Source organism: Oryctolagus cuniculus, chromosome 16, assembly GCF_964237555.1.
Source record: "Oryctolagus cuniculus chromosome 16, mOryCun1.1, whole genome shotgun sequence".
Lineage (NCBI taxonomy): Eukaryota > Metazoa > Chordata > Mammalia > Lagomorpha > Leporidae > Oryctolagus > Oryctolagus cuniculus.
The window spans coordinates 63,740,769-63,755,065 of record NC_091447.1 but is presented as its reverse complement, the minus strand read 5'-3'; the positions used below and the strand labels follow the sequence as shown (position 1 = coordinate 63,755,065).

The following is a 14,297-nucleotide window of genomic DNA, read 5'->3' as shown; positions in this document are numbered from 1 at the left end:
CAGCTCTGATGATCTCCTCTGTGAATTCTGCATCCCAGAGGCCAAAGCTCACAGCCATTTGTCCTTGATTTAAAGTTTCCTCCAGAGTCCACGACTGAAGAACTCTTGAAGATGTCCCCATTGTCTCCAAAGCAAAAGTTACCTTGGGGATACAGCTCACGATGTCGCCAGAAAATTGATTTTTTTTCCTCTTCAAGAAGGGGAGACTGTTTCTCTGATGTAAATCCAGGGGCCCTTCGCTTCCCAAGAAGTAGAAATTATATCACACATTAAAGAGCTGTCATTTAGCTCCCTGATAAAATGTTTGTTAATTGGAAGGGATGTATTAACTCATAGTTTTGTTTTAATTGACACATAATTGGTGGGCAAAAGTGTGATGTATGGATGTAAGCATACATGGTGTTATGGACAATTGTGGTGATTAGCATATCTGCCACCTAAACCTTGATCTTATCTTGAGTTAGCAATACTCAAAATCCTTTCTTCTTTTTTATGGCATATATGGTGCATTATTATTAACTTGTAGCCACTCTACTGTTCAATAGACCCCAGAACTCATTCCTCTCTTCCAACTGAGATTTTGTACCCTTTGGCCAACCACTGCCCATCCTCCCCTGCCACCTACTGTCTCTGGCCTTTCCACTGTTCTACTATCTGTGTCTATGAGATCAACTTCATAAGATTCTACTTAGGGCTGAGAGCATGCAGGGTTTGCCCTTCTATGCTAGGCTTGTTTCAGTTGTCATAACGTCCAGGTTCATCCATACTGTCCAAAAGGAAGTCTTTTCATTTTTCTGTATGACTGAGTAGTATTTTATTGTGTATTTGTACTATTGTTCAAAAAATTTATTTATTTATACTAATTTAAAGACAGAGAGACAGAGAAAGCTACAAAGAGAAAAAGGTAAGTTTCCACCATTGGTTACTCTTTCCAAATGCCCCTGGGCCAGGCTAAATCCAGGATCCTAGAACTCCATCTGGGTCTCCCAAGTGAGCAGCAGGACACAGATACTTTAGCTCTCAACTGATGTCTTCTGGAATGTTCTGTAGCAGGAAGCTTAACGAGAACTCAAGCAGGGACTAGAACCCAGAAAGTGTCTGTGGACTGTGGACATCCAAAGAGGCATGTTAATTTCTGCACCAGATGCCAACCCCTTGACAGCCATTTGCTTGCTCACGAGGATTGTGTTGGGAAAAAATTACATATGTATTTCTAGAGATGACGCAGTGTTGTTAGCTGCATGGTAACTGATAAACATTGTGATAAACAGGGGAGAATTAAGTTTGTGAAGAGTTTATGAAATACGATATATTCTGAGAAAAAAGAGCATGGTTTTCTTCCAAGATATTGTGACTGCTCCAGCATGAGAGAGAAGAAAATGTATTAGTAAATATTGTAAAGAATCTTGGGAGATTTGTGGAGACTGAATTTGTGGAAATGTACATTTTCGGGTGTTTTGGTGATTTTAAACACAGGATGCATTACGAGTCTTTGTGGTTGTAAGCAGAATGTGAACGATGACGCTGGGTCCTGTGCATTTAAAGAAATATTTTTCTTGTACTTGTTACCTTTTTCACTTACACTTCTAAATTAAACTTTTATTCAGGGTATTTGTATGTGGTCATGCATTTGTAAGAAATAACACATGAAATCTTGCATCCATGGCTCAGTTTCCCCAACTGTAACATCTTGTGAAGTGACAGTGAACAGGATATTAGCCCTGAGAACAGCCAAACACAGAACAGGTGCATCACCACAAGACCACTTGTGTAGCCCTCTTACAGCCATGACCACCGTTTCCTGGTCCAATACCCAAACCTCACAACTACTCATTTGTCTGCCACTTGGATATCACTGCCATTTCAAAACGTCATATAGAGTATAAATGCATCTATCTCCCCCCCCAAAAAAAACATGAAAAAGCAGTCGAAGATGGCCCGAGTTTTTGGGCCCCTGCACCAACGTGGGAGACCTGGATGAAGCTCCTGGCTTCTGGCTTCTGCCTGGCCCAGCCCCGGCCATTGTGGCTATTTGGGGAATGAATCAGCACACGGAAGATATTCTCTCTCTCTCTCTCTCTCTCTCTCTGTCGCTCAGACTTCCAAATAAACAAAATAAATCTTAAAAAAGAATTTCTGAGTCTGGGGCTTTGATTTTGGTAATGCTTGGCAGTTCTTTAGCTCCAAGACAATTGGCAAACCTATGGTTTCCCTTCAAAAGATCTCTTCAGAGCCCTCATTATGTCTTCATTCCTCAGACTGTAGATGAAGGGGTTCAGCATGGGGGTCACCACAGTGTACATCACCGAGGCCATGGCACCTGAGTGTCAGTTTTGGGTAACAGCAGAGCTAAAATACACACCTAATCCTGTGCAATAAAATAAGGAGATGACAGAGGGGTGAGAGGCACAGGTGGAAAATGCTTTATACTTCCCCTGAGCTGAGGAGATTGCACAGATGGAGGAAATGATTTTAGAATAGGAGTAAAGGATCCCAGCCAGGGGACCTCCACCCAGCAGCACAGATGCAAAGTACAGAATGAGTTCATTAGGAAAGGTATCAGAGCAGGCAGTGTGGGTCACCTGCTTCAGTTCACAGAAAAAGTGGTGGATTTCCAAGTCTGTGCAGAAGGATAGTTGCAGCTCCATTAGATGTGTAACAAGACATGCAGGACACTGATGACTCAGGACACCAGGACCAGCTGCACACAGAGCTGGGGGTTCAAGATGACCATGTAGTGCAGGGGGTGACAGATGGCCACAAACCGGACATAGGCATTCATGGCCAGGAGAAAGTTGTCCAAACCTGCAAAAACCAAGTAGAAGAACATCTGGGTGATGCAGCCTGCATAGCTGATGGCTTTGCTCTGCGTCTGGATGTTCACCAGCATCTTGGGGATGGTGGTGGAGGTGAAGCAGACGTCCACCAAGGACAGGTTGGAGAGGAAGAAGTACATGGGCGTGTGGAGGTGGGGGTCTGAGAGGATGGCCAGGACGATGAGCAGGTTCCCAGCCACAGTGACCAGGTACATGGAGAGGAAGAGCCCACATATGAGGGGCTGCAGTGCTGGGTCCTCTGAGAATCCCAGAAGGAGGAATTCTGAAAGTTGTGTGTTATTCTGTGGTTCCATTCACTTGAGGTGACCACTTACAAAGAGATGCATATTATGAGACATTTTCAAACATTGCTCATCTGTGTGAAAATTACAATCTATATTTTTTAGGCTAAAAAATCAATTTCTATATTGTGTATGTGGATCTAGTCCAGTTAAGGGACTCTTGTATTGTCATCTTTGAGTGAGGTTTTCTTCCCTCACTTTTTCATGTACATACTATACTCTTTCAATTAGAAAGTTTTCTTCTGCCTTATCAGTATAAGTTAATTCCTGAACATGTCTTCCATGCTGAAAACAAAATTTTCCATATACCAGTGATGGAGTTGTAATATCAGTGAACACATAAATGCTATGAATGAAAAGAAAGTAGGCATGATGGAGCATGGGTGGAGGGTGTTATTTTCTACCAAGTGCCTAGGTAAGAGCCATGGTGCAGAAACAGTGAGCCTTGGAATATGGAGCCCTATTATCCTAGCTGTGAACACTGTTCTCGTATCACAGAGCAGGGGCACACAGTCACGCAAACACAAAACAACTGTGGCATCTAACCTTGTTGCTGCCATGTCCTCTTATCTGTGGGCTCCCTGACAGGGCTACAAGTGGATAACCACACACGCTGGTTAAATCGGGTTCTCTTCACTATGAAGTGGGTGCAAATGCCACCTGAGGGTCAGCATAAAAACTACTATGGGCAAGAAACGGTGGATCTGTGTTCTGGTATAACCATTTTCTCATTTGTTTTATTCATTTATTTATTTTTATTTAACTGATTTGAAAGTCATAGACACTGAAAAAAGAGATGGCATTGGAGATACAGATGATAAATAGATGATAGCTAGCTAGTTAGATAATAGAGTTGGTAGAGAGATGAAAGGTAGTAGGAAAGAAAAAAAGAAGCAAAGAAAGAGTGCTCTTCCATTCACCAGTTCACTCACTGAATTCCTACAACAGCCAGAGCTGGGCCACATTGCAGCCAGTGAGTCTCGAAATCAGCCATCACAGCTGATTTCAAGATATGCAGTAGCAAGAAGCTGGAACAGGGAGTGGAGCGGAGAACTAAATGCAGGCTCTCTGATATGGGATGTAGGCAACCTAAGTGTCCCAAAAGCTATACTAAACACACACCAAAATTTTTAAAAACTATAAATTTATGCAAAAATCCATAACATTGAAAATGTAATTAGGTTAAGTGTAGTGGTTGAAAAGTTCAATGCATTTGCAAAACTGATTTTTACTTTTTAAAAGCAAAAATTTAAAGATATCTACAGGAGCAAACCATTCAAGATGCATTCTCAAGATTTACAAATAAAATGATGTACTAAAAAAAGTCCTTTAGAACATAAACCTGAAATAGCATTGAATATTATCACTTCCCTTATATAGAGATTTTGGATGTGAACATGTCTATGAGCGCAGAAGTTGACACTGAACCAAAGGATAAAGAAGAATAAATTGCAAATGACGATACAGGTGATGCAGCTTCTAGAAACAGATCTAATCAGAAGACAAAAAGCACAAGGGGGATATCAGAGATCAAAAAATGAAAATTTATATTATGGGCCGGCGCCACGGCTCAATAGGCTAATCCTCCACATGCGGCGCCAGCACACCGGGTTCTAGTCCTGGTCGGGGTGCCGGATTCTGTCCCGGTTGCCCCTCTTCCAGGCCAGCTCTCTGCTGTGGCCAGGGAGTGCAGTGGAGGATGGCCCAAGTGCTTGGGCCCTGCACCCCACGGGAGACCAGGAGAAGCACCTGGCTCCTGGCTTCGGATCAGCGGATCAGCGCAGTGCACCGGCCACGGCAGCCATTGGAGGGTGAACCAACAGTAAAAGGAAGACCTTTCTCTCTGTCTCTCTCTCTCTCACTGTCCACTCTGCCTGTCAAAAAATGAAAATTTATATTATGTAAATCAGATATACTAACTCTAATGAGACAAATGAACATTTTTGCATTGGCAAAGCAATGGGAGAAGGCAATAATACAGCATGAGAGATTTGAGGACACATTCATAGATTCTCCCCATCCCACACACACACACACACACACACACAGGAATGAAGTGGAGAACAGCAAAGCTGTAAGTTGGAAAGAGTGCAATTAGTACAGGAAAAAACAAAACTGTAACCCAAAAGTACAGGGCAAAATTCTAGCAAGACAATCTGTATTAGCTAAAGTAAATTGTTACCAACCCACACGTATATTCAGCTTGACAGTTAAAGATATAATTGGAAAGCACACTTGTTTTTTTATTTTTTATATGTTCACCCCACAATGGCCGCCAGGGGTGGCGCGCTACGGCCAGCGCACCGTGCTGATCTGAAGGCAGGAGCCAGGTGCTTCTCCTGGTCTCCCATGGGGTGCAGGGCCCAAGGACTTGGGCCATCCTCCACTGCACTCCCTGGCCACAGCAAAGAGCTGGACTGGAAGAGGGGCAACCGGGACAGAATCTGGCACCCCGACCGGGACTAGAACCCAGTGTGCCAGCGCCGCTAGGTGGAGGATTAGCCTATTGAGCTGCGGCGCTGGCTGGAAAGCACACTTGTTTAGCACAGCCTTTTTCACTCATTCTGTGCACTTTCCTCCTTGGGAATGCCCATAGCTGAGATAAATAGCCACAAAAGACATGTCTTATGACATGCTCCTGCAGGTAGAATTTACAATCTCTTGGTGTGAATCTATCTCATCAGTTGTCAACAATCATCATTTCAAAAATAAAAAAATGGAGATGGACATTTGGTCCTTCGTTTATGGTGCTGCCTGGGACACCTCATCCCTGATCAGGTTGCCTGGATTCGAGTCCTGGGTCTGCTCTGGATTCCATCTTCTTCCTGTGCACCCTCTGGGAGGTCACAGTCATACTGCCACTAACACAGGAGACCTGTTAGGGTTCTGAGTGCCTGATATCTTCGGCCTGGCCCAGCTGCAGCTGTTGAAGGCATTTGGGGAGTGAACCAGCAGAGGATGGGTCTCTTCCTATCTGTGTCTTTGTCTCTTTACATTTCATATAAAATTTAAATAAACAAATATTAAAAATAAGAAAAGAAACACTTTCACTTGCCTGACTATCCCTCTCCTTATTGCAAAGATTTTTTTTTTGGGGGGGGGGTCTATTGTACTGGAACAACTTCGTGCTTCTCATTCCCCACTCTGATAGAATTTCCCCCCTTGGCCATTTCATCAGCAGCAAAGAGCCCTGGGCTCCTGGTTTCAATGGATACTTTTGTTGTTTTTTAACATCGCAAGTAAATACAACGTGTAAATACCAAGCAAGCAAATGCTGCAATTCCTTCACCTGGAAGTAGACAGATTTGACCCTTGGGTAGACCTTCTCAGCTTCCGTTCTCTCTGAGCCTTTCCTGCAGGGCCTACTGGGCTCTCAGACTCACCTGCGTGGGTTCTCTGTGAGGCTGTCTCCAGGTGGAGGTGTGACTCCCCCCAGATGGCTGATGATGGACACTGAAGCTCTGACCCACACAGACAGCAGGGAGGAGTGAAACATCAGTCCCAGCACCAGACCAAGATCCCAGTGAATTCATAGCTCCCTGTCTCTGCTGATTAGACACATCTCCTGCAAGCACCCCATTTCCCTGGGGAGCACACACGTTTGGGCAGAAAGAACTTTTCCTGTTGTTCCCTGTTCCCAAGAGTCCAGGTTGGGAGTCAGGTGCTCTAAGTTCTCATGGTTTCTTCTCTGTGAACTCTCCAGCCTCCCAGAGAGCAAAAGTCTCAGCAACTTATTTGAGTCAACATTTTCTCCAGACTGCAAGATGCAAGAACCCATCTTGAAGACAACCCTAGGATTCTTCAGTCCACAAGTTTGGTTGGGGACACGGCTGCAGACATCTCCAGAACATTGGTGTTTCCTTCTTCAAGAAGAGGAAAACTCTTTCTCTGATGTAAAACCAGGGCTCTTCACTTCTTATGAATTAGCAATCATATCACAAATTAAGAGCTGTTTTGTTAATTTGAAAAGGTGTATTCATTTGCATTTTTCTGTATTTTATTTGACACAATTATGGAGGAAAGTGGGAGGTGTGGGGTGCATTATAGACCTGTTATCATCAAATCAGTGTAATTGGCATATCGGTCACAAACACTGATCATATTGTTGAGTTGGGAACATTCAGAATCCCCTCTTCTAGCTACTTTGAAATATCCACTGCTTGATTGTTAGCTGTAGTTACCCTATACCAGAACTTACTGCTCTGTCCCTGAGACAGGTTCTACCCATTGACCAACTGCTCACCAATCCACCTTCCATTTACATCCCCTGGCCTTTGCTAACCACAGCTCCCTTATCCATTTCTACAAGTCAGTGTGGTAAGATTCTTCTCATGAGTGACTCATGAGGTCTTTGCCCTCCTGTGCCTGGCTTATCACTTATCACAATGTCTCTAGGTTCATCCATGAAGTCTGAAATGACAAAATGCATTCTTTTTTATGGGTGAATAGTATTCCATTGTGTGTATATGTGACATTAAAATTATTTGTTTATCTATAGCTATTTTAAAGGCAGAGAGAGAAAGATACATAGAGAGAGGGAAACAGAAATGTCGCTCCCCCTCTTCGTGGAGGAGCGACACTAAACCCTGCCTAGGTTTCCTATCCGAGTCATGGCACCATTATGTCGCTCCCCCTCTTCGTGGAGGAACGACACAGGACCCTGCGCTGTTCTTTTGTCTGCTCGGCCCTCCCCGGGTTTGCTGCTGGTTCTTCCCGGGTTGGCTACTGTCCCTTCCACCTCCATGGAAGGGCGGTTCCCCCTGCCACTTTCCCCACTTCCGCGGGGGAGCGGCACACCGCCGGCCGGCTCTCTCGGGGGCTGCACAGGTGTTCCTTCAGATAGATGTTCCCCTTAGATGTTCCTGGTGCATGTTGTCTCTCTCCTCCTTTATAGTCCTCTTCCGCCAATCCCAACTCTGCTACCCACACGCCGAGTATGCTGCTCTCCTGCAATCAGGAGCAGGTCCTGCTGTTTATTGGTTGAACTGGAGGCAGCTGTGTAGAAGCTGTTTCCTCCTCTCCCAGCGCCATATTGTGGGAGAGCAGATGCATAGAATAAGTCTTAATTCCAGTAACAGTATAGTCCGAGTTGCTCCCCACACAGAAAGAGATGTTTACTCCCCAAATGCACACCACAGCTGAGCTTGACTTGGCAAAAATCAGGAAACCAGAACTCAATCCCTGTCTTCCACGTGGGTGACAGGAATCCACACTTGAGCCATCACCTGCTGCCTTCCTGGGTGTGCGTGAACAGGAAGCTGGAATTGGGAGGAGAGCGGAACATGGAATGCAAACACCCTGTTTGTGATGCAAGCATCACTTGAGTGGCATCTTAACCACAACACTGAACACCTGGCCCCTCACATCCATTTTATCTTCTGTGTTTCCCCTAATTACACATCCATGGGCTGTATTCCTCTTTGAGGTGTGAAGTTCCCATCCTTCTCTAATGGCTGTAACCATGTCGACCAGACCAACTCTAACTCATTCCACTTACAACTGTCCCTTTAAACCAGGGAACATCGTAGTGCTCCACCTACATTATGGCTAAAATCACAGATTTTACAGTAGTAACGAGGGACTTCAACACCCCACTTTCATCAACAGGCAGACCAACTGGATAGTGAATCAACAAAGAAACAACAGAGCTAATCTACACTATGGACCAAATGGACCAAACTGATATCTACAGAACCTTTCACCCCACTTGAAGAATACACATTTTTTTCATCATGCGTGGAACTTTCTCTAGATTAGACCATATACTAGGCCATAAAGCATGTCTCAACAAATTCAAAAAGATTGAAATTTTATAATGTATCTATTCTGACCACAATGGAATGAAGCTGGGAATTAAGAACTTAAGAATCTTAGAACGTATGTAAACACGTGGAGACTGAACAACATGCTCCTGAATGAACAGTGGGGTCATAGAAGACATCTAATGGAAAATAAAAAAAAAATCACGGAAATGAATGAAGATGCCAACACAGCATATCAAAACTTATGGGATACAGCCAAAGCAGTGTTAAGAGGGAAGTTTATAGCAATCACTAGTACATATTTTAATTATAAAAAAGAATAGTCAGACTGGTTGTTCAAATTTGAGAGAGAAGAGAATGTAGGACATATGAGGCAGATCGTGGGAAATTGTCCCTGGACAGTTTGTGGAGGATGAACTTCACAGGAATGCTGACTCGTGCTCTGGGCGCGGTGCCCAGCCTCTGCTTTCCCAAGTCTCCAGCCCTGGGGCACAGGTGGGGGACTGCTGCGCCAGTGCCTCCGTGCACTCCAATGGAGCCACCTCCGACAGCTGCTCTCGCACTTGCTGTTCAATGTGTGTGAGAAGGGGAAATTCCCCACTACAAGGCAGCTCTGCCAGCAGCCAGACTGCAGTCAGATCCCTGCACCAATTCCCCGTTACCTACCAAATTTCCTGTTCTGATTTCCTAATGGTGGTGTTGCTTTAAGACGGCTTATGGCTTAGGTTTTATGGGTCTATCTATAGAGACAGATAAAGTCCCCTCCAGTGTTCAGGCCAGAGGGGGACAGATGAAGGTTATCATCCCTGCAGGAGGCCTACAACTGAAAACATCCACTGTGTATAACTCACCCCCAGATTTTCTATGACCACATAAATTCATCTTGAAAAAAGAGATCAATACCAGAAAATGACTTTGCTTGCAATCAGAGCAAAAATGATTACCAATTATGTGGATTACTGTCATGAGAAACTACAGCGTCGCTCCCCCTCTTCGTGGAGGAACGACACTAAGCCCTGCCTAGGCTTCATATCCGAGTCACGGCACCATTATGTCGCTCCCCCTCTTCGTGGAGGAGCGACACTGAACCCTGCCTAGGCTTCATATCTGAGTCACGGCACCATTATGTCGCTCCCCCTCTTCGTGGAGGAACGACACAGGACCCTGCGCTGTTCTTTGGTCTGCTCGGCCCTCCCCGGGTTTGCTGCTGGTTCTTCCCGGGTTGGCTACTGTCCCTTCCACCTCCGTGGAAGGGCAGTTCCCCCTGGCCACATTCCCCACTTCCGCGGGGGAGCGGCACACCGCCGGCCGGCTCTCTCGGGGGCTGCACAGGTGTTCCCTTAGATGTTCCCCTTAGATGTTCCTGGTGCATGCCGTCTCTCTCCTCCTTTATAGTCCTCCTCCGCCAATCCCAACTCGGCTGCCCACACGCCGAGTACGCTGCTCTCCTCCAATCAGGAGCAAGTCCTACAGTTTATTGGCTGAACTGGAGGCAGCTGTGTAGAAGCTGTTTTCTTCTCTCCCAGCGCCATATTGTGGGAGAGCAGATGCATAGAATAAGTCTTAATTCCAGTAACTTAGTCTAGTCCAGGTTGCTCACCACACTACAGGGAGGGGCCAGCACTGTGGTGTAGGTTAATCCTCCACCTGCAGTGCCAGAACCCCATATGGGCACCAGTTTGAGTCCCAGCTACTCCACTTCTGATCCAGCTCTCTGCTATGGCCTGGGAAAGCAGAAGAAGATGGCCCAAGTCCTTGGGCCCCTGCCCCATGTGGAAGACCTGGAAGAAGCTCTAGGCCTCTGGCTTTGGATCAGCCCAGCTCCAACCATTGCAGTCATTTAGGGTGTGAACCAGCAGATGGAAGATTCTCCCTCCCTCTCTCTCTCTTTCTCTCTCTCTCTCTCTCCCTCCCTCCCTCCCTCCCTCCATTCCTCTGCTTCTGCTTCTCTGTAATTTTGCATTTCAAATAAATCAATAAATCTTAAAAAAAATCTGTAGGGAATGCTGAGTGACATACAAATGTAATGATAGCTATCTAATGCTATAAAAGAATACAACTGGGGATTTCAATAAGTTTTGATGGAAGTAGAGGATGTAATTTCCAGATAATTATTTGAGCTGAGACATAGTGAAACATGAAGAGTGAGTGGATGGTGAGCAGCATGAAGGGAGGAGGTGCGTGATATTTGTTTATTTTACTTTTTTCAAAGATTCATCCATTCATTTGAAAGGCAGAGTTACAGAGAGGCAGAAGGAGAGAGAGACAGAGGGAGAGAGAGACAGGAGAGAGAGAAGTCTTCCATTTTCTGGTTCACTCCCCAAATGGCTGCAATGGGTGCACATGTGCTGAACTGAAGCCAGGAGCCAGGAGCTTCTTCTGGGGCTCCCACATTGGTGCAGGTGCCCAAGAATTTGGGCCATCATCCAATATTTTCCCAGGCCATAGCAGAGAGCTGGATCAGAACTGGAGCAACCGGGACAGGAACTGGTGCCCATATGGGATACCGGCACTGCAGGCAGAGGCTTTACCCACTACACCACAGTACTGGCCCTGATATTTCTTTATCACAGAGGTCATGTTTCTACATTGAGTTTCATCTATTCTCCTGTCCCTTTATTGTACCCAGTGCATTTTCGGTAGTAAGAATGCAGTGTCAGGTGCCAACATGTTCTAGAATGTCAATTCTCTTTATCTTTTTTCCAACCTTTTAACACTGGTCTGAAAAGCAAGCTTCACCATCACACAAGACAAATGGGAATTTCCAAATTCTTTTTTGACTCAGTGTTTGGAAAGACTTTGGGGAAAAATGAAAAGACACAAATGAAAAAATTGTGGCAACTCAAGGGAGCAAAAATCTTAACAAAGGAACTGCTTGAATTATACACAGAGCTGGAAATCGAATAATGTAACCCCCAGGAAACAAATAGAAGGACAAGTTCTATGCTTGAAATCTGATCAAGGAGTCACAAGTTCAGGCTCATGGCCATTGAGGTCTACACGTATGGGTACTTGCTTAGCTTCCTCTCACAGCATCTCACAGGATCCAGAGTCTTTCCAGAGCCCTCTTTATGTCTTTATTCCTTAGAATGTAGAAGGAAAGGCTCAGTGTGCAGTTCCCCTGCTGTTCATTATCAAGGGCATAGCACCAGCAGAACTAATGTGCACACTTAGTCCTGTGAAATAAAATGAGATGATGCAGAGGTGAGAGGCCTGACCCCTAGCAACTGCTACTGGTCCATCATTTGTATATCACTATCGTGTTGAAATGCTGTATACTACATAAACACACCTACCTACAACATGGTGGAGTAGGTACCTCTGGGGGCCTATTTTGTAGTATCTAAGGTAGATGTTTATACGTAGTGGAGCTAAAATAGAAACAGGGTCATCAAAATGGAGATAAAACCCAAATGATAAGTTATAAACCACACTTAAGTGTCTGATTCTATATCATGAAGTAGAACAGTTAGAGTAGAGATAGATACAGGATTGATAAATGAGGAATTCTTTTCATTTTTACTTATTTGGAAGAGTCACAGAGAAAGGGAGAGAGAGACAGAGACAGAGAGAGAGAGTTCTTCCATCCACTGGTTCATTCCTCAAATGGCCAAAGTCAGGAGCCAGGAACTTCCTCCAGGTCTCCCATGTAGATGCAGTGGCCTATGTTCTCGGGCCATATTTTGCTTCTTTCCAGTGCATTAGCAGGGAGCTGGACGAAAGTGGAGCAGCAAGGACTCGAACCAGCATCCATAGGGGATGTTGATATAACAGGCAGTGTCTTAATCCTTTATGCCACAATGCCAAACCAGATCAATAAGGAATTTAAAAGAGAAAAACTGATCTCAGATTTTCCTATACTATAAAGTATGAAAATAATCTTAGCTGCCCCAGGTAACCTATCTGTAATAGTAAACAAAATGGTGTTGTTCTGCATAAAAGAAATACTACTCAGTACAGTATATTTCATTAAAGACAAATTATTAAGTATACTATTGTCCTGTCAGACAAATGGGAATTTCCAAATATTTCCAACCCAATGTTAGGAACACCTGGGAAAGGTATGGGAAAGTTATGGGAAACAGAAGAAAGCAGAAGGCTTGGTAAGTGAGTGGCTTAAACTGGATACAGAAGTTGAAGTCAAGGTCATGGAAACTCCAGTAAATGAACAGAGGAGAAAATTTTACTTTCACCACTAGGTGGACAGTAAGAATCTCCGCTTCTGAGGGATTGATTCCTACAATACGTCACACTTCTTCAGTCCCAAGATCGTTGTCCATTCGTGGTTTCCCTTCCAAAGATCTTTTCAGGGCTCTCTTTATGTCCTCATTCCTTAGACTGTAGATGAAGGGGTTCAGCATGGGGGTGACCATGGTGTACATCACCGAGGCCACTGCAGTTGCTTGTGGGTTTTGGGTAACAGAAGAGCTAATGTACACTCCTATTCCTGTGGAATAAAATAAGGAGACGACGGAGAGGTGAGAGGCACAGGTGGAGAATGCTTTATGCTTCCCCTGAGATGAGGAGATGGCACGGATGGAGGAGACGATCCTAGAGTAGGAGTACAGGATCCCAGCCAAGGGAACTCCATCCAGCAGCACAGATGCAAAATAGACCACCAGATCATTGAGAAAGGTGTCAGAGCAGGCAATCTGGATCACCTGGTTCAGCTCACAGAAGAAGTGGGGGATTTCCGGGTGTGCACAGAAGGACAGCCACAGCACCAGTAGGCTGTGCAACAAGGCATGCAGGACACTGATGACCCAGCACAGCAAAACCAGCTGCACACATAGTCTAGGGTGCATGATGGCCATGTGGTGCAGGGGGTGACAGATGGCTACAAACCTGTCATAGGCCATCACAGCTAAAAGGAAGTCGTCCAACACTCCAAAGAGTAAGAAAAAGAACATCTGGGTGATGCAGCCTGCATAGCTGATGGCTTGGCTCTGCGTCTGGATGTTCACCAGCATCTTGGGGACGGTGGTGGACGTTAAGCAGATGTCCACCAAGGACAGGTTGGAGAGGAAGAAGTACATGGGTGTGTGGAGGTGGGGGTCTGAGAGGATGGCCAGGACGATGAGCAGGTTCCCAGCCACAGTGACCAGGTACATGGAGAGGAAGAGCCCAAATATGAGGGGCTGCAGTGCTGGGTCCTCTGAGAATCCCAGAAGGAGGAATTCTGAAAGTTGAGTGTCATTCTCTGGTTCCATGTGGTTGAAATGACTACCTGGAGGAGAAAAATAAAATGAGATACGTAATTTTTACACACAAAGCATTGCTCACATTGGTGAACTATATATGAATCATGTTTAGCAGTCGAAATTGAGATTTTTGTTCCTTGTGCATAGATTTTGTCTTACTTCCTGGGCTCCTTTTTGGCATTTCTGGGCAGAATTTCTACCCAGCTGCTGCTTGGA

At 45.1% G+C, this 14,297-nt stretch overlaps 1 protein-coding gene and 1 pseudogene across 1 annotated transcript; both read right to left on the bottom strand.

The window, feature by feature from the left end:
• Nucleotides 1–2,201: 2,201 nt before the first annotated feature.
• On the bottom strand, nt 2,202–3,130 carry LOC100340299 (olfactory receptor 7A17-like; annotated as a pseudogene).
• Nucleotides 3,131–13,093: 9,963 nt separating this feature from the next.
• Nucleotides 13,094–14,093, bottom strand: LOC100340042 (olfactory receptor 7A17-like). Its single transcript, XM_002723713.3, has one exon. The coding sequence runs from the start codon at nt 14,088–14,090 to the stop codon at nt 13,128–13,130; it is 963 nt and encodes a 320-aa protein (XP_002723759.2). The 5' UTR covers nt 14,091–14,093; the 3' UTR covers nt 13,094–13,127.
• Between the last annotated feature and the right edge of the window lie 204 nt (nt 14,094–14,297).